This window comes from Nicotiana tomentosiformis, chromosome 12, assembly GCF_000390325.3.
Source record: "Nicotiana tomentosiformis chromosome 12, ASM39032v3, whole genome shotgun sequence".
In the NCBI taxonomy this organism is placed as follows: Eukaryota; Viridiplantae; Streptophyta; class Magnoliopsida; order Solanales; family Solanaceae; genus Nicotiana; species Nicotiana tomentosiformis.
Genome location: NC_090823.1, coordinates 21281792 through 21302768, shown reverse-complemented (window position 1 = coordinate 21302768; position 20977 = coordinate 21281792). Strand labels below are relative to the sequence as shown.

Below are 20977 nucleotides of genomic sequence, written 5' to 3'. Positions count from 1 at the left end.
TGCCGTGCCATTTTCATATCATTGGTTTATCCGATTTCATTGGTTGATGATTACTTGGCTATTTCGTGATTTCATACATGTCGCAGCTGTTATATTTGCCCCCTTTCCATGTCCCCTCCCAGTTTGTACGTTACCATTCTCTGTTATTACTGCTGCTTTATATATACTTGTACATGTTTATTTATGTAGGTGTCCTGTCATAGCCTTGTCACTACCTCGTCGAGGTTAGGCTCGATATTTCGGAGTACATTGAGCCGGTTGTACTCATACTACACTTCTGCACTACTTGTAAAGATACTAGTATTGATCCTCGCGGTGCGTGAGGTGCCTCAACTTGGATCACTGCTTATGAAAACTCGAGGTAGATCTGCTGGCTTCCGCAGATCTTGAAGTCCCCTTCCTTTTTTTATTTTTACTATTCTTTTCCTTCGAAATAGTGTATTTATTTTAGACTCTATTCGTAGATTTCTAGTTGCTCGTGTACTCGTGACTCCGGATCTTTGAGAGTAGACACGTGACTTATATTAGTACTGTGTTAGATTGTGTTTCAAATTTCTCATTGTATGTCATCATTGTGTTTTTAACTGTTAAAATTGGTTATTTAATTATCTCACGTCGATTTGCCTAGCAAGTGGATGTTAGGCGCCATCACAATTACGAGATTGGAATTCCGGATTGTGACAACATGTCAGGAATTTCTCTTTAAAGCATTACTTATTGAAATTTAAAAACGTGTAAAGTTAGATAATATAGTGAGAATTACTCCAAACTAATCATGGAAAATACAAACACATGCTTTCTCGACAAATTACATGACCTATCTCTTTACATGAAAAGTACTCCCTGTAACAACAACATGCAGCAACAACATACTTAGTATAATCCTATGTAGTGAGGTCTTAAGATGGTAGTGTGTATGTAGACTTTACCCATATTTTGTGAAGATAGAGAGGCTATTTCCAATAAATCCTCGGTTCAGGAACGCATAAGCAACACATTAATGGAAAAAAAGATAAGAAGGAATAACACTGAAAAGCCATATAAAAGCAGCATAAAAAACAACAAGATAGTAAAATGACCAAAATGATGAGTGCTAACTTGTGCCCAAGTACATCTTCACACTAATGAAAAGGAAAGCATAAGCACCACATTAAAAAGGGCTAAGTGCGCGCCGTTCCCTGGTGCAATCCCATCATGACCGAAAAATGATCGAGTCCCCTCCTACTGTCTTTACCCGGGTCTTCGCTCTATCATACATCTCCTTAATGCCCCAATGTAGGTAACAAATTACCTCTGGCCTCCAAACTCTTCAAAAAACTCCATCGACGTATAAAAGAATATTTTAAATAAGAACGACATAAGTAGAAGTCATCATTAAAGTTGCATATCTTTTTGTATGTTATGAATGAATTTCTTAAACAAAAATGTTAAGAAAAAGAATTGTTCAACTATATTTGACTCGACCTGCGAATAAAATAAAAAAGCGTACAAGTATATATATATATATATATATATATATATATATATATATATATATATATATATATATATATATATAACACTTATACCTCACAACTATTTAAAGACTAGTCTATATGTATATGTGTATTGCAAGTGCGGTCCTTATCAAGTAGTGTAGACGGTAAAATCATATTAAAACAAGAGCGTAATGAGTAATCGAAAATTTGAAGGAGAAAAAATATGAGCTAAAATTGATGAATGGCTAGCCTATTCGAGTGAATTGAATTGTTGAATGTCAAATAGTTAGATACTGTCTGCAAAATTGAACAATTAAAATTAAATTAATAATTAGGTAAGTACAATGTATAGTGAGTTTGATTTGAATGTAAGCAATGCAAACTTATGATATATTCATATCTCACCTAATACTTTTTCATAGTAGAAAATAACTATTATGTTCTCCAAAAGCCCCCAACTCAACACAAAATTATCTTTGATTATGTAAGTCAGCTTCTTTTAAGAGTCAGTCTCTAAATTTGTCCTAAACTTTATCAGGATCAACAACGACAAAATGTAATATTAGTAAGACTATATCTTGTCTTGACATAAATTTGACATCCGCCACAAATATATTTAGTGTTAAAAAAGACTGGATAGCGACATCTGTAGACATCCCAACAACAAAAGGCATATAACTTAAAACTATAACTAAAAGTCTGATTATTTCTTCAAAACAGTGATAACTCGGGAAGTTCTAAAAATCATTTTCTAACCATCTTTCGTGCATCGTACACGGAGATAAAAATAAATAAAGATACTTTAAAACTTATTCTTTTAAATATGCCATAACATATGCGTTGCTGTAAAAACTTGTCAGTAAATATATAACATGAAGTTTAAATTAAATTACTTTCAAATTTAACAATGCATAATTCTTTTAGGAGCGAACATAATGAAATGATTCAAGTCTTGTATATAAACTAAGTTATAATATGGAACAGGAAAATAGTAGTGCTTTTTGACGCACACTCTTGTGTAGTCGAAGTGATTTCCTGCTAGAAAATAGTGTATGGACCCTTGATTAATTTCGAGTTAATTATGCCTTTTGCTTTATTATAGGAAGTCTCTTTTATGGTTAAGGAACTGGTATTGCGTGCTAATTATTCTGCTAAACTTAATTACAGAGGCGGAACATGATTTGATTTATGAGTCTGGGTTTGGGATTCTGTTACAATACATTTGATTTAACTAAGTTCGAAATTAATCTGTTATTCATAATCATACCTAGTTAGTGAATTTTTTTAACATATAGAGTACGAGTTAAAGTTATTGAATTTAAGTGAACCCACAAATTATGTACTAGATCCACACCTGCTTGATTATGTGCTATTTTCTTCGTGTTTTATTTGACTTAGTTTTGGTTTACATAATTTTTTTCCAAACGCACGGTTTTATTTTACTTAATTACTATTTAAACAGTTGATGAAAAGCCATTTTTATATTTACGTTATTGTTTTTTTGAAGATAAAGCATATTAGCACTTATTTGTATTATTCCTAGATCAATCAACACTCTTATTTTGAAAGAAAAAAAGAAACAAACAGTGCTTGATTTCAACGACACTAGTCAAGTATTAAATGAAAAAGAATTAAAATTAATTGCAATATGTCTTCTAGTTACATCGTATTTTGTAGGAAATTGCTCTGACAGTATTTTCACGAGTAAATATTAGTCGAACTCCTTTACTTATTTATTTTGTGTTTTACACCATTTCTTACTGAGTCAACATTAAGGTAACAAGTTTTTTCCTGGATTGACCAAATTGACATTAGGATAGCAGTACTGAAGTAGCCTTTTCAGAATATCAAAATTAGAAGAAAATGAAATTCATAATACCAATCTGAGTAGTTAGAGGAGGATAAATGGGTTATTCATAATACTTTTGTAACGAAAAAACAATAGTTCCCCTACAGTTCAAGTTTCGGTAGACAGAAATTTACTTGTGCCGGTGGGATATAATAAGTACCTTGTAGAATAAATCGAGGTATTCGTAAGTTCGTTAGGACACCACGACTATAAAAAAAAAGGTTTAGTAACTAAACAAGATGTAAAAGAGATGATGAATATAATGCGAATACGAAGGTGGTGCTAATTATGTATAAACTAGTGAATTACCCCGCGCTTTCACGCGGTCATAAAAACTTCTTCTAAGTAAACGCAAAACGTAAAAGATTAAACATAATATATATATATATATATATATATATATATATATATATATATATATATATATATATATATGTATATATAAAAGAAATCACTAATAATCAGAATGAGCAGCTCTATAGGAAGCAATTAACCTGGCAATCGCTAAGTATATAGATACAACACTGCTACATAAACATAGCAAAAATTCACAAATAACATAATATGCAGTACAACTATCTATTGTTTTTGCAAATGTTCAAAGTAGTTACCCGAAAAGAATGTGATAAACTCCTCCATGGCCACGCAGATGAGATTTCTATTGCATATCACTGTATCAAGCATTGAACGGCGTTAGAATTCTACCATATCTTGGAACAGGAATATGGAATTAATTTTCAAGAACCATTATATATACATTCCCAACAAAAATACATCAGTATGGTTCAGACATAGAAATATAGTCGTATGAGGACTTAAACTTGATGAACATTTTGCATGCTATTTCTTTCTTTGAGCATCCTTCCTCATTATTTCTCTAAATGAAGGTTTCAAAATAAATAATGTCTCAATAACACACCATATGAATTTAGAGGAAAACAATAACTACTCGAGAGAAGAACAATTGATTATATCCTTTGGGAAAGAAATATGCATCCAAATATTCAGAAGGAGTTATAAAGGAACGCAAGGGTTATTTTCTCAATATTTCGAATGTTGCTATCCGGGCAGTGAGCATCCAATTGTTAATTCCTTTCCTTTGAAAAAAGAACAGCAAACAGCAAACAACAACCATCAATATGTCTTGCAGAACTTCCTGAATAAACAGTTCAAGGAACCATTAGCAGTTAACACTATGGCCAAGCAGTTCTTTTTAGGAAGCCCATTTCACTTCGCGCAACATTACCTGCCGTGTACATACCTCTAGAAGAAAATATTTTTTTTTTTTTTTAATAGTATATTTAAGCAGTATTTGCTGGAGGAAGTATTTAATCAAATCAAGTACCCTCCACAATAATGAGAAATCTTTCAAAAAGAGACTTTCTTCTTCTCACGCCCTCTGAAGACAAAATATTAAGAGAAAAATAAGATAGCACCAACTGTGTCCTATCATCTCTTGAAGGATATTGAATTACATCCACATTTCTTATGCAAGAACCGAATCTTCTTGTTCCTTGATACTCTCTTAATTACCTCCAACAACTGTAACACAAAGTCGAAGACAACAAATTTAAGCCCTGAGGCCCGAGATAGAAAAAGAAAAAATAAAAACTTAAAAGAGATATTTGAAAATTAAACACCAATCTATATATAAACATGAAACTTCAAACCGTCCATGGGCTTCTTGTCCTCTGTTGTAAAGGCAATAATGGGAAAAATTAAATAATAAACTAAACAGCCCATATTCTCGCCAAATATAAGCCCCGGGAAGAAGGCTGGAAGTGGAACGAAGATTGTGTTTCATCCTTAGTTATTATGGAGGGAGGAGTTGAAGGTTGTAACAGTTGAAAAAATAAAAAGGCTGTAATAAAAGTTGTAACGGTTGGGAAAATAAAAAGGTTGTAATTGTTGGAAAAATAATGGAGTATTCTATTGAATTGACAGAAAGAAAAACCAAAAAATTGACAAAATAGATAATTAAAAATCCTTGCATATGAGACATGCCACATCAGCTTAGCAATTCTATATATATATATATATATATATATATATATATATATATATATATAGAGAGAGAGAGAGAGAGAGAGAGAGAGAGAGAGAGAGAGAGAGAGAGAGAGAGAGAGATTATTATGCAGATTAATCAGATAATGTGGGAAGAAAATTTCAAACAAAGGTACAGAAGCAAGTAAATGAAAATAGCAATGAGTTTGCATGTAATGAGATGGGATATTTGTGATGAATACAAGCAACAAACCAAAGGATACACCAGCCCAATTGAAACAATTTAATAGGTGCAATATTTACTGATACGTATTTTCTGACCCCGAGAGGATAGCTTCTGCCTTACCTGGTGTAATACAGAATCACAGATATCATAAATTTTGGTTCAATACAATTGAATAAACTGTACATTCACATTGTATTGCTTTTAAATAAATCACGACGTGCATCGAAAAAAGAAAAATTCAAAAATAGTCAGATTTACAAGTGATAATTGAAAAATAGCCACAGTTTCAAAAGTAATCGAAATTTAGCAACTTTTCATGTAAAGATAAATCTGAACGAAAATACTGTTCAAAATTTGAAAAAATATTCCCGCATAATATACTGGGGTTCGAATTTTTTACATATGAACTTCTAGCATAATATACTGGAGTTCCAATATAATATACTGGAGTTCCAGCATAATATATTGATCCAGCATAATATGCTGGAAGCTCATACACATATGCTCCAATCTCCAGTATATTATGTTAAAATTTTTCGTGTGCTAGAGTTCCAGTATATTATGCTGGAAGTTCATATACAGGTGCACCAATCTCCAGTATATTCTGCCGGAACTTTTTGTGTTGCAGCAAAATAGTGGTTATTTTTCAATGATTTTGCATACGCTGGCTATTTTTTAATTACCAGTCCGAAAACTGGCTAACCCGTGCTATTTTTCACTCAAAAAAAAAAAGCATGCACAATGGATCTGACGATGCACTTAAGTGGAGAAATAGGAAAAGAGAACAAAGGGCCCAAAAATTTGTACAAATTTAGCAACTATCTGGATAATAAAATTATTAAACAAATGAAAGAGATAAGGCATGGACAAAGGGGGAAAGTTGGTGCTGAAATACTACTCCTGAGAAATATCCTAATACACCAAAAAATGAGTAAGAGATTAGTATATATCTCATTACCACCCTCAAGTATTGCAAAGCCAATATATTTAAGAAATGTAAAGAGAAAATTTGAAAAGACCATGATACAACTTCAATGTTGTGCATGTGAGAATTTGAAGAAACATTACAATTGAGTTCATGATTACCAATTACAAAATATTTATTCCGAGAGAGTTTGATTCCTAAGAGCTTTCAATTTTTTATAATCCTTCTTCACATAGTTTTTCTCATGGTTAAGCAAATCTCAGAAACCGATTGAAAACAATAAACAACAAAACCAAAATTTGAAATTAGTAAGATTTTGTGTGAAAAAAAGAAAAGAAAAAGTTGTTAAGTTACAACAGAGTTGGTTCTGGAGGCACTGCAGATTATTACTGGTGAATAAGCTTTTCATTAAATAAAGGCACAATCTTACTTATGTATTCTGGGCCTTCTTACATAAGAGACACATATTGTTTTAACATTTGTAATATAAATACTGATTAACATTTTTGCTCATAGTTTTTTAATTACAAAGCGATCACTTTTGAGGTTTTACCATTTATTTTCCATGAACATCACATTATCTTTGATATAACACTCTACCATGGAGGAAGAGCATAGCAAAATAGACACACATATACGTACTTGGTCCGGTATTGTACATACTCGAAACCAAAATACAACCACAAGAGCATCAACAATTTAAGATGTTGATGTAACGGATGTGAAGCATCAACAATTTAGGACGTTGATATAATAGATGCCAATTGATAGTTACTTTTTTCCAACAAACTTGTAATATAAGACCATAAAATATTTTTGTAAAAAAGAAAACTCAAATATAAGAGCATCAAATTTAAAATACTAACCTTGATCAGATTCGGCGTACATGCGGCAAAAAATAGTAACAAAAGGAATTTGTAATATAAGGCCATAAAATATTTTAAAGAAAAACACAAATATAAGAGCATAAAATTTAAAATACTAACCTTGGTTCAGAGTCTGTGTATGCGGCAAAAGAAAGTAACAAAGACTGGTGGGTAAATTGTAAACCAACTAATAGAGATAATTTAGAGAGAGAAAATAGTTAGAAAAAGGGTGATAATAACTTAGAAAAGAATTAGAATGGTGGTACCCATAAATATGGGATGATAAGAAAGAAGTGAAGTAACGTTTTTGGGAGAAAGATGAGGAAGAGAGCAACGGCAATAAAGAAAATTTAGGACGCGACTTTTCAAGTTTTGGTGTAGAGCACATAAATTGAAAAAATTGAAGAAAAAATAAGAAAATGTAGGAAAAATGATTAATTCAAATCCTACATGTAAGACTTGCCACTTCACTGGGCTATGCCCCTCTTTTATAAAAATATATAGACTGTTCTACGTACATTTTATTTACTTTCACCGAAAAAGAACAGCCCTGCTTTTACCGTTTCACCACTCTATATCATTTTAGAAGGTATATTTTCAAATTCATACAGTTTTTCATGCTACGTACCACATTTAAATAAATTTGGATATAAAATAAGTCATTATAACATTTTATATACGTTATAAATATGTGAATTTTTATTCAAAGAAAGCTTATAAGCTGATGTTTTAGTTAATTAGTACTAAACTAAAAGTTAAATGAGTTGACCCATATTTCAACCCCCTGCCATTATTAGTTTTCAAAAGTGCAAATAACATAAGTGTAGGTTGGGTTCAACCAAACTTAACTATGCTCATGTGTTTAGCTTGTGAATCTTGAACTTGTCTAGTAATTAGTGGAAGTTTCTTCTTGATCCAACAATAAAGTGGGGTCCCTTTATTCATTTTAAGCACAAAACCAACTGCAATACTTTCCTTTTTGGTTTAAAGTACTGCAGTATTAGGGTGTGTTTGGTATCAAGGAAATTATTTTTTATGGAAAATGTTTTTATGAAAAATGATTGGTATTATCACTTATTTTTCCTTGTTTTGGTTGGTGAGTGAATTTTTTTTTTTTAAGAAAATATTTTCTAGTGTTTGGTTAGAGAGTAGAAAATAGTTTTTAGGAATTTTTTTATGCTACTCTCCACACTCTCCTTCCCCTAAGTCCCCATGTTTCATGTGCTCTCTCCCCCTCCCCCCTCTCCCAAATACCCAACGTTTTCACAACTCTATTTTCTTTAAGAATTTAATTATTCTTCTAAAAATTCACATAAACCCAAAGGAACTAAATATGCTGCTCTACTTTTTCATGTAAAAATAATATTGAAATTTGTGCTCCATAACTAAAAAAAAATACTACTTTTTGGTTGAAGTACTCTTACTACAACATGAAAATAAAGTACTCATTTGTTGAAATGAAGGAAAATATTTATCCTACATTATGAAAAGGAAATACTTTTTTTGTTGAAATGAAAGAAAATACTTTTTACTACATCATTTTGTTGAAATGAAAGAAAATACTTTTTCTACGTCATGAAAAGAAAGTACTTTTTTATTAAAATGAATTTTTTTTTATATCTTGAAAAGAAAATACTCATTTATTGAAATAAAAAAAAGTATTCTATCTATAAAATGAAAAGAAGGTATAATAATATTTTTATTTAGGGTAGGGGCGGGGGTTGCGGGCGAGGGTAGGGTGGTGGTGGGGTGGGTTGGCGGGGATAGAGAAAGATAAAAAGAGTTTTGGAAAATGCTTTCCCTTCTCTTGATGAGGAAATTGGAGGAAATATTTTCCTCTATGAGTTCATAAGGAAAATGTTTTTCAAAATATTTAAGCCAACCAAACATGAAAAAATTAGAAAATATTTTCCTTCATACCAAACACACCCTTAAACATTGAGCCTAACTAAACCTCAAAAAAGTTTTTTGTAACATTCCGTAAATTCGGATTAGGTGTGGACATATTAAATGAGTATTAATGTTATATTTTAAACATGCAAGGTTTATCGGGATGAGTATGGGTGGAAATAGTTGTTTTAAAATCAAGACGGAGAGTGAGATGCATAAGATTCGATAAAATCGACTAAGTTTACGAAATGTCTGTCTTCCAGTAAGATTTAGTGAAAATCTGTAAAGAATTTGGGAAAATGCAAAACATGAAATCTGTAGCCCTTTGAAATAACTTTGTAATGATATATTGTAGAGCCTAAGCGAATATATGTGAAAAAGGTTATGTATATTTTACTGGACAATGCGCAGTATCCGTGCCCAGCTAGTCCCGTGCGCGGCCGCGCACTTGTGGCAGTGCTACTGCCCTTGCTGCGTGTTCAGGTGCACAGGAGTGCACCGAGGGAGTCATTTTAAAATCCCTACTTCGTCCCCTATATCCCAAAATACAAAAACTTGCTCTAGGAAGGGAAACTCTCAAGAACCTAACATGAAACCTCAAGTTTTTACAGAGTCCAAAAAGGATGAGGATCCGCAAAACTTCATTGATGATGTTCAGAAGATATTTTGAGTGATGCATGATACATACACTGAGGTAGCAGAGCTTGCTGTGTATCAGCTGAAGGATGTTGCTAACACTTGGTATGAAACATGGGAAGAGTCCCGAGGGGAGGATGCGGCTCCTACGACTTGGAAGGAGTTTGCAAATGCGTTTCTTGAGCATTTTCTACCTATTGAGGTCTTGGAAGCTAAGGCTTTAGAGTTTGAGAGGCTCAGACAGAATGAGATGAGTGTGAATGAGTACTACCTCAAGTTCGTCTCTTTGGCCAAGTATGCTTCAGAAATGGTACGTGATATGAGGGCCAGAGTTACACGGTTTGTGTTGGGGCTTTCAGATGACTTGTTTGCTGATGCTAATATAGCTACTCAGAACAATGACATGACCATTACTAAGATGGTTGCCTTTGTTCAAGGGAACGGAGATAGGATGAAGGAAGAAGAGCAGCTACAGAGATTGAAGGACAGGGAGTTCAGCAAGAGAGCTAAGTTTGCATGAAATTTCAGCCATGGGGGATTTCAAGGAGGTAGTAATTTTTAGTTCTTCAGGAAACCAAAATTAGTACCGATTCCATCTTCAACTAGTGTACCAGTTCAGAGGTTCAAGTTTAACAAGAAAAAATAGAATTTCAGAGCAGCAGGCTCACAGTCATAAGATAGTATGGACTACAGAGTCCCTGGTTACCCTATTTGCAACACGTGTGGTAAGAGACACCCAATGGTGTGTCGTTCAGGCACAAATGGTTGCTTTGGGTGCGGTTAACAGGGAAACTTCTTGAGGGATTATCCATCAGCAAGGCAGAATAATGAAGGCAATATTGCTCAGTCCACTAATTCAACAGCCCTTCAGAACTCTCAAGCGTAACAAGGGCGTGGTGCAGCAAAGTCTGGTAATACGGGCGGTGGTCGAAACCGCTTGTATGCACTAGAAGGCCGTCAGGATACAAAGGCTCGTAGAGACGTTGTCACAAGTATGCTAACAGTCTTTACCTTTGATGTTTAAACTCTTATAGATCCGGGATCCACCATATCTTATGTAATCCCATATATTGCTAAGAAATTTGGGATATAACCAGAAAAGTTGTGTGAACCCTTTGAAGTGTCCACTCCAGTTGGAGAATTAGTTATAGCTAAATGTATCTATAGGGGATGTCTAGTCAAAGTGTATTATCGCCTTATTATAGCAGACTTAATAGAATTGGAAATGGTAGACTTCGATGTAATCATGAGCATGGATTGGTTAGAGTCCTGTTACGCCACAGTGGATTGTAGAACCAAAATAGTAAGTTTCGAATTTCCCAGTGAACCAATCTTAGAATGGAAGGTTGATGCAGTAGCACCTAGAGGTAGGTTTATTTCCTACCTTAAAGCAAGAAAGATGATTTCTAAAGGGTATATCTATTACTTGGTTCAATTTAGGGATGCAGATACTCAGATTCCCACTCTCCAGTCAGTACAAATTGTAAATAAGTTCCCAGAAGTGTTTCCTGAAGATCTTACCAGAGTCCCTTCCGATAGAGAGATTAACTTTGGAATTGATCTACTCCCCGACACTAAGCCGTTATCCATTCTACCTCATAGAATGGCTCTAGCAGAGTTGAAAGAGCTAAATGTCGAGTTGAAAGATCTTCTAGATAAGGGATTTATAAGGCCAAGTGTCTCACCTTGGGGCGCACCAGTCTTGTTTGTCTGAAAGAAGGATGGTTCTTTGCGCATGTGCATTGACTATCGTCAGTTTAAAAGTCACCATCAAGAACAAGTACCCCCTTCCCAGAATAGATGATTTATTCGATCAACTTCAGGGTGCCCAGTGTTATTCCAAGATTGACCTCAGATCGGGGTACCATCAGTTGAAGGTTAAGGAAGTTGATATTCCTAAAACAGATTTCTGGACTTGTTATGGGTATTTCGAGTTTTTGGTAATGTCGTTTGGTTTAATGAATGCACCAGCAACTTTCATGGACCTTATGAATAGGGTCTTCAAGCCTTATCTTGATTTGTTCGTTATTGTGTTTATTTATGACATCTTGATTTATTCCCGTAGCGAGATTGACCATGCAGAACATCTCAAAATTACGTTGCAGACACTGCAGGATCACAAGCTACATGCGAAATTTCCTAAGCGTGATTTTTGGTTGAAATCAGTAACGTTTTTGGGCCATGTCATCTCAAGCGAATGCGTGAAGGTGGTTTTCAGAAAATAGAGGCAGTGAAAAATTGGCCTAGACCCACATCAGTATCTAATATAAGAAGTTTCTTGGATCTAGTAGGCTATTACAAGTGCTTCGTAGAGGGATTTTCCTCCATCTCATCCCCTTTGACTAGACTAACTCAAAAGAAAGTCAAGTTTCAGTGGTCGGATGCTTGCGAGAAGAGTTTTGAGGAGTTGAAGATGAGGTTGACTTCAACTCTAGCCTTGACACTACCGTAAGGAACCACAGGGTTTGTTATTTATTGTAATGCTTCAGGGGTTGGCCTTGGGTGCGTGTTAATGCAGCACGGTAAAGTCATAGCCTAAGCATCACGACTTTTGAACAAGGGGGAGATGATAGTACTTTGAGGTACAGAGGAAGGCTATGCATTCTAGACGTGGATGGGCTCAGAGAGCGGATTATGTCAGAAGCATACAATTCTAGGTATTCTATTCACCCAGGTTCCACAAAGATGTATCATTCTCTTAAGGAGATTTATTGGTGGAACGATATGAAAAAGAATGTAGCAAATTTTGTGGCTATGTGTCCGAATTGTCAGCAGGTGAAAGCCGAACACCAGAGGACTGGTGGTTTGGCTCAGAGTATAGAAATTCTCGTTTGGAAGTGGGAGATGATAAACATGGACTTCATAACAGGTTTACCTCGCTCGTTTCAGAACCATGATTCGATTTGAGTGATTGTAGACTGACTTACCAAGTCAGCTCACTTCTTGATAGTGAAGACTATAGATTTAGCAGAGGATTATGCCAAGTTGTATATCCAGGAAATTGTTTGATTGCATCGGACTCCTTTGTCCATCATCTCAGATCGTGGTGCTCAGTTCACAATGAAATTTTGGAAATCCTTTCAGAAAGGATTGGGCACAAAAGTGAACCGCAACACAGCTTTTCATCCTCAGATAGATAGCCAGGCAGAGCGCACCATTCAAACTCTTGAGGATATGGATAAGGCATGTGTTATCGATTTTAAAGGTAATTAGGATGATCATCTACACCTCATTGATTTTGCTTATAATAACATCTATCAAGATGGCACAGTACGAAGCTCTGTATGGGCGAAGGTGTATATCACTAATTGGTTGGTTCGAAGTTGGCGAAGCGGAGTTTTTAGGACCTGATTTGGTCTATCAGGCTATGGAGAAAGTCAACTTAATTAAAGAGCATCTGAAGATGGCTCAGAGTCACCAAAAGTCCTATTCGGATGTGCAACGTAGATACTTAGAGTTCCAAGTTGATGATTGGGTATTTCTGAAAGTTTCACGTATGAAAGGCGTTATGAGATTTGGGAAGAAGGGGAAGCTTTGTCCCCTATATATTAGGACATATAGAATCCTGCGAAGGATCGGGCACATGTCTTATGAGTTAGTATTGCCACAAGAATTAGCTTCTGTACACCCAATATTTCATATGTCTATGTTGAAGAAATTCACGGGAGACCCGTCTCTTGTGGTTCCTACAAAGATTATAGGGGTTAAAGATAGCCTGACTTACGACGAAATTCCAGTGGCTATTCTTGATCGTCAAATATGCAAGCTCGGAACTAAAGAAATTGCTTCAGTGAAAGTGCTTTAGAGAATCAGAAGGTTGAAGAGGCTACGTGGGAAGCCGAAGAGGACATGCACTCTAGATATCCCCATCTCTTTGAAGAGCAAGCAGAAAATGTAGAAGGTAACTAACCTTTTCATTTAGACCTTATATTATAATCTCCATGTCTTTTAGTTTTCAGTCAGCTCAGTATTCAGTCAATTCAGTAGTTATTCAGTTTAGTATCTCAGCAGTTCAATAATCATGTATTTATTCAGTTTAGTATACATGTGTTCATGACAGTTCAATATTCGCATGTTTCCATCAGACCCGGTTAAGGTCCAGAGTTAGCCGTAGTTATAGTAAGGATAATCGAATTCGAAGACGAATGATCCCAATGGGGAGATAATGTAACACTCCATAAATTTGGATTAGGTGTGGACGTATTAAATGAGTATTAATGTTATATTTTAGACATGTGAAGTTCTAATGGGATGAGTATGTGTGGAAATAGTTGTTTTAGAATCAATACAGAGAGTGAGGTGCATAAGATTCGATAAAATTGACTAAGTTTATAAAAGACCTATTTCTAGCAGGATTTTGTGAAAATCTGTAAGGAATTTGGGAAAACGCAAAACAAGAAAGCTGTATCCCTTTGAAATAGCTTTCCAATGACATATTGTAGAGCCTGGACGAATCATTGTGTAAAAAGTTATGTGCCTTTTACTTGACAATGCATAGTATGCACGCCTAGGTGCGTGCCCAGCTAGTCCCGTGCGTGGCCGCACACTTGTGGCAGTGCTACTGACCTTGCTATGCATTCAGGTGTGCATTTAGGCCTTCAGCTGTGCGGGAGCGCACAAAAGGGGTCGTTTTAAAAGCCCTACTTCTTCCCTCACAACCCAAAACACAAAAACTTGCTCTAGGAAGGGAAACTCTCAAGAACCTAACCTCCCCAAGGTCCCTCCACCATCCAAGGTGAGTTCTAATGGTCATTCTAAGTTAATTTTAATTCTCTAACACCTTATTAACATGGGTAAACCCTTTAAATCATTAGATATTTGATTGGGACATCATTGTTGAGAAAAGAAACTCTAGAACTCAAATTCAATAGGATTTAACGTAAAACAGGTAATATCTTCACCATCTACTTGATTTTAGTATTGGATTAATGATTATAGACTCTAGTTCATGAGATATGAGTTGATGGGTGATAAATAGCCAAAAGTGCATGAATTTGAGTGTGTTTTCATCTCATTTGTCGTGTGAGTTGCGGGAGATTACATGATATTTGAAGTGAATTATACTCATTACATATTTCTTATTTGTAGGAGTGAGCTTGAATGATAATGGAGCAAAAGATATCAAATTATTGCAAAAAGGAGAAAAATGGAAGGATTGGGAGCTTGTCTATTCTCATGCGTGGCATGAAAACGGACGCAAAATAGGAGAAAAGTGAAGGCACAAAACAGCGAAGAGAAGCAAAGGCACGGATCGCTTCGCGGAATGAAAGAATTTCAGAAGCTGAATCCGCATCCATGGGCGCGCGACGCGCGAGGGCAGACGCAGATTCCAGCTTTTTCTATCCGAAGTGGGATAGAAAAGTTCCACCCCTTAGCAAGCCTAAGTGATATAAATACATCAAAGAACGACTTTTTAAGGGTTACACAACATCTTTGAAGGCAAAAACAAGCAAGGAGCAAGACGGAAGATTCAGAAATGAGTTTTTATCTTTCTTCTTCCCTTATCTATTATTGGTGATGAATTCTTATATTGTAGTTATGAAAACAATTATGAGTAGCTAAACTCTTTATTCTAGGGTTTGATGGAACCTCTTGGAGGATGAATTTTTATTGCGTTTAATATAAGTTTGCCATTGGATTTTCTCTACTTGTTCCACTACGTGATTATTGTGGTTGATTGAAGGACCCTCAATTGGGTATGCATATTTAATGTGTATAACTTGGAAAAGGATACATATTTAGGTAGTTGTTGAACAACATCACTCCTAACGTATATGAGTGATCAATACATAGGGTTTAAAGGTGGGATTAGAAATAACAAAACCTTGGTGCGATCGTAGTGAGCGGTAAACTAATGCCAGCTAGCATAGTTTGGAAGAATACGTCTAGTAAATTATTGTATTTGCTCGGAAGAGAACTACGATACCTAAAGTGCTCACGATTGGTAGAGAGTATCTAGGCGAATTTATAGGAGACATAACAGGAAGGATTCCGATAAGAGGGGAAATAGTAACCCTAGACCCTTACAATCTTGTCTACAACATTTGCTTTGTTAGTAATAAAATTACAGCTTTTTAATTACCTTGATTTTAGTTAGTAAACATTCAACTCATTATTCAATATTTCTGGAAGTTGATTACTTGAATTCTTGCAAAACTAGCAGTTGTGATTAGTAGGTTAATTCCCTATGGGATTCGACTCCGGACTTGTAAACTAGATTATATTTGCAATGACCGCTTAGTCCTTTTTATAAGGCATAGTTGGACGTGATCAAATTTTGGCGATGTTGCCGGGGATTTAACGGTCTTATTAATTACAGCTAGAAACTCTTCAAGAACTGGTGAATTGTTTGAAGCATTATCAGATCCTGAGAAAGCTTTCAAGGCATTAAATCGTGCAAACAAGAAGGACAAACGACAACAGAACTCAACAGAACGAATCGAACTAGACATGGGTGACGTAATAGACAACCCAAACAACAGAAACAATGGGAATGACCCGAACAATCAGGGTGTGGAACCTTTTATGCCAGAAGCGACCTTGTATGATTGGGCACAACCCACCGTCGAATATCTGGAAACTGCAATTGCAGTCCCTCAGATACAAGCAGAGTCATTTCAAATCACAAACAACATGCTACGTCTGCTGCAGAACAAAAGACTGTTCTCCGGGTCTTACATTGAAGATCCACAGTAGCATCTGAAAAGCTTTTTGTCAATTTGTGTCACTCAAAGGCAACCGAATGTGACACCGGAAGCAATTAGACTGTTATTGTTTCCATTCTCAATGACTGGAGAATCTCAGACTTGGCTCAATTTGCTCCCCATAAACTCCATCACCACTTGGGAGGAATTAGTCAAGCAGTTTTTGTACAAGTTTTACCCATCCAATAAAACTGCCAAGCAAGTTGATGAGATATTGAGCTTCATGCAGAAACCAGCTGAAACACTACAAGAAACATGGGAGAGGTTCAAAGGGATGCTACTTAAGTTTCCACATCATGGCATTCCAGATCAGATGTTGGGACAAAGGTTTTACATGAGATTGATAGATAGATTGAAGGCCAATGTTGATGCTTCAGCAGGTGGAGCATTTTTGAGCAAATCATTTAGAGAGTGTAAGGTCCTGCTAGATAAAATGGCTCAAAACATAGAATGGATGACAAGAGATACTACAATCACCCCTGTAGTTCACTCAGTAGCTTTGGACCCAAATAACACCATAGCCGAGAATATGGCCACTCTGATGATGCAAATGAGTATCCTTACCAAGAATATTGATGAATCAGGCCAGAAGCAGGTACATATAGTTGACACGACTAATGTGGGCTTATGTACACTATGCCTAAACCAACCATATGTGTGCTCGTGGAGAGGTGAAAGTGACAACCATAACTATCAAGAGTATATGAAATATGTGGGCAACTATGGAGGCCAGAGACAAGGTGGTCAGACTTGGGGACAACAGAATTAACAATATAGGCCAGCACAACAGCAGTATAATAATAATAATAATAATCTTGGAGTTGCACGACCATAGGGTCAGGATGTGCCTTATCAAAGGCAACAAGGGTACAATCAGCAGAATCAACAACTAGCTTATCAACAACCTCAACAGTAACAGATAGTGCGACAAGATGATGGGTTGTTTAAAATTAAAGGAATGCTGCAACAACTCATTGGGTCCAGTGGGAAAATGGATGAAAAGGTCCACGAGATGCAAGAAAAGGTAGTATCACACGACTCAACTATCAAGGGTATTGAGATTCAACTAGGGCAGATATCGATGGCTCTGAATAATTGGCCTTAAGAGATGTTACCTGCAGATACACATGTCAATCCGAAAGAGCAGGGCCCAAAGCAGCTTATGGCGGTGAGTCTAAGAAATGGTAGAGATCTTGATCTAGAGCAAGAAATTGCTCGCGAAAGCCGACCAACTGAGATACTTGTGCCAGTACCAATTGAGGTGGACAATTCAACAGGTTTAACAAAGGTAATGGTACAACATGCACAAGATGAAACACTCAAAGAAAAAGAGGTTGCGAAGGAGCCTGAGAAAGTGCAAGAGAAGGCATCATAAAAAGTGCCGGAGCAGGATCTAACTCAAGTCACAGGAAGGAAGCGACCTCCAACACCCTTCCCATAGAGGTTGGCTAAATATCATAAGGATGAGCAGTACAAAAAATTCATGGAAATGTTGAAGCAAATTCTGGTAAATATTCCTCTAATTGATTCTTTGAGGGAGATGCCCGGTTATGCAAAAATGATGGAGTACTTGATGTCACGCAAGTTCGACTTTTAAGACTTGGTAACTATGACATTGAATCAGACCTGTAGTGCTATTGTGACAAGACCTATAGCTGAGAAGCTATCCGACCCTGGAAGCTTCACAATTCCATGCACCATATGTAGCTATGCATTCGCCAAAGCATTGTGTGATTTGGGGGCAAGCATAAATCTGATGCCATTGACTATCTATAAAAAGTTAGGCATTGGAAGAGCAAGGCCCACATCGATGTTACTATAGCTAGCTGACCAAATGGTGAAAAAGCTATCTGGTATACTTGACGATGTACTTTTACAAGTTGGAAAGTTTGTGTTTCCGGTAGATTTTGTCATTTTGGAGTGCCAGGTTGATGAGGAGATTCCAATAATTCTGGGAAGGCCGTTCTTGGCCACAGGAAGAGCTCTGATTGATTGTGAAACTGGGGAGCTGAAGATGAGACTAAATAATGAAGAAATAACATTTAATGTATAAAAGTCTATGCGGCGACCCAGTGAGTTTGCAAACTGCTCTTTGATAGAAGCTGTGGATGTGATCATGGAGGAAGATGCCGAGGCACTTATTGCAAATGACCCTCTTGCGGCATGCCTCATGAACTTAGAAGAGGTAAATGGTGAGGACTTGGCAGAGTGGGTGTTGGCTCTTGAAGGCCAAGGGTACTGGAAAAGAGAGCTCGAATTCGAGTCTTTACACTTAGAAGAAAGAAAGACCCCTCCAGCTAAGCCATCGATCAATTAGCCACCACAGTTGGAACTGAAACCACTACCATCTCACCTCAGGTATGCTTTCTTGGGACCTAACTCGACTTTACCTGTTATTATCTTATCTGGTTTGTTTGATATGCAGGCATAACAGCTTTTACAGGTGTTAATAGAGTGCAAGATTGCAATTGGTTGGACCATTGCAGATATTAAGGGTATCAACCCAGCCTTCTGTATGCATAAGATTTTACTAGAAGATGGGCACAAACCTTCCAGAGAACATCAAAGAAGGCTGAACCCCAATATGAAAGAAGGAAGTGATCAAGTGGTTAGATGTGAGAATTATTTTTCCCATCTCTGATAGCAACTGGGTTAGCCCAGTTCAGTGTGTTACAAAGAAAGGTGGAATGACTGTGGTGCAAAATGAGAACCACGAGCTGATCTCAACAACAACAGTCATGGGATGGAAAATTTGTTTGGACTATAGAAGATTGAACAAGGCCACCCGAAAAGACCATTTTCCCCTGCCGTTGATTGATCAGATGCTAGGTAGATTGGCAGAGAGGTCCCACTTTTGCTTTTCGGATGGATACTCGGGGTATAATCAGATTTTTATTACCCCGGAGAATAGAGAGAAAATGTCATTCACCTATCCATATGGCATCTACGCCTTCCGGAGAATGCCGTTTGGCCTATGCAATGCACCCGCTACATTTCAAAGGTGCATGATGGCCATCTTCACAGATATGGTAGAGGACATAATAGAAGTTTTCATGGATGATTTCTCAGTGATGGAAAACTCGTTCGATGACTGCCTTAGGAATCTGAAAAGAGTGCTGAAGAGATGTATGGAGACTAATCTGGTGATAAACTGGGAAAAGTGCCATTTCATAGTATAGGAAGGTATAGTCTTGGGGAACCTAGTGCCAAGTAAAGGCATTGAGGCAGATCGTACAAAGGTTGATGTAATATAAATGTTTCCACCACACACTTCCGTCAACTCAATAAGAAGTTTCCTTGGCCACGCTAATTTCTACACACGCTTTATAAAATATTTTTCCAAGATTGCTAACCCTTTGTGTAAATTGCTTGAAAAAGATCACCCCTTTGTGTTTTCAACTGCATGGTAGCTTTTGAGGAATTGAAGAGGAGGCTGGTGTCTGCACCTATCATAGTTGCACCAGATTGGGAGCAACCATTTGAGTTCATGTGCGATGCAAGCGATTATGTTGTAGGAGCAGTGCTGGGGCAGCGAGAGGAGAAGGTCATGCACCCAATATACTATGCAATTAGAACCCTGAGTGGTGCCTAAATAAACTACACAATGATCGAGAAGGAGATGCTAGCAGTTGTGTTTGCATTTGACAAATCCAGGTCATACCTGATAGGCTCGAAGGTAATTATTTATACTAACCATGCTACCCTCAGGTACCTAATTGAGAACAAGGATTCAAAGCCACCCCTGATTCGATGGGTGCTGCTACTACAAGAATTCGACCTGAAAATCCATGACCAAAAGGGAACGGAGAACCAAGTGGCAGATCATTTGTCCAGGTTGGAAGGAGCGGAGAAGAAGGTTGAGGTAGACGATATCGTGGAAACTTTCCCAATTGAACAACTGTTGGCCACAAGTCTTGAGGTAGCGTCATGGTATGCTGATATTACAAACTACTTGGCAAGCGGTATTATCCCCCTTGACCTATCCTCTGTACAAAAGAAAAAGTTCTTTCGTGATTGTCGTATGTACTTTTGGGATGGGCCTTATCTGTTCAGGATTTGTGTTGATAACATAATTCAGAAATATATTCCCGAGATAGACCAATCTTCTATTTTGCAGGCTTGTCACGTATCCCCATATGGTGGCCTCTTCAGGGGAGTAAGGACATCGACAAAAGTGATGGAGTCGGGCTTCTACTGGCCGACATTGTTCAAAGATGCAAACTTCTGGGTAAAGGGTTGTGATGAATGCCAACGGACCGGTAATATTTCCCGCCGACATGAGATGCCCATGAACCCAATTCAGGAGGTGGAAGTGTTTGATGTATGGGGAATCGATTTCATGGGGCCTTTTGTCAGCTCATATAGAAACAAATATATACTCGTAGCTGTGGACTATGTG

At 36.7% G+C, this 20977-nt stretch overlaps 1 protein-coding gene and 1 non-coding gene across 2 annotated transcripts; one reads left to right on the top strand and one right to left on the bottom strand.

Annotated features, from left to right (window-relative positions):
* Positions 1-11099: 11099 nt before the first annotated feature.
* Positions 11100-11588, top strand: LOC138902336 (uncharacterized). Its single transcript, XM_070190189.1, has one exon. The coding sequence runs from the start codon at positions 11100-11102 to the stop codon at positions 11586-11588; it is 489 nt and encodes a 162-aa protein (XP_070046290.1).
* Positions 11589-16774: 5186 nt separating this feature from the next.
* On the bottom strand, positions 16775-16881 carry LOC117274315 (small nucleolar RNA R71). Its single transcript, XR_004504424.1, has one exon. It is a non-coding gene; the product is annotated as a small nucleolar RNA R71 (small nucleolar RNA).
* Between the last annotated feature and the right edge of the window lie 4096 nt (positions 16882-20977).

Coding starts and splice junctions, on each gene's coding strand:
- LOC138902336 (XM_070190189.1), top strand. CDS start 11,100: ATGGTAGACTTCGATGTAATCATGAGCATGGATTGGTTAGAGTCCTGT.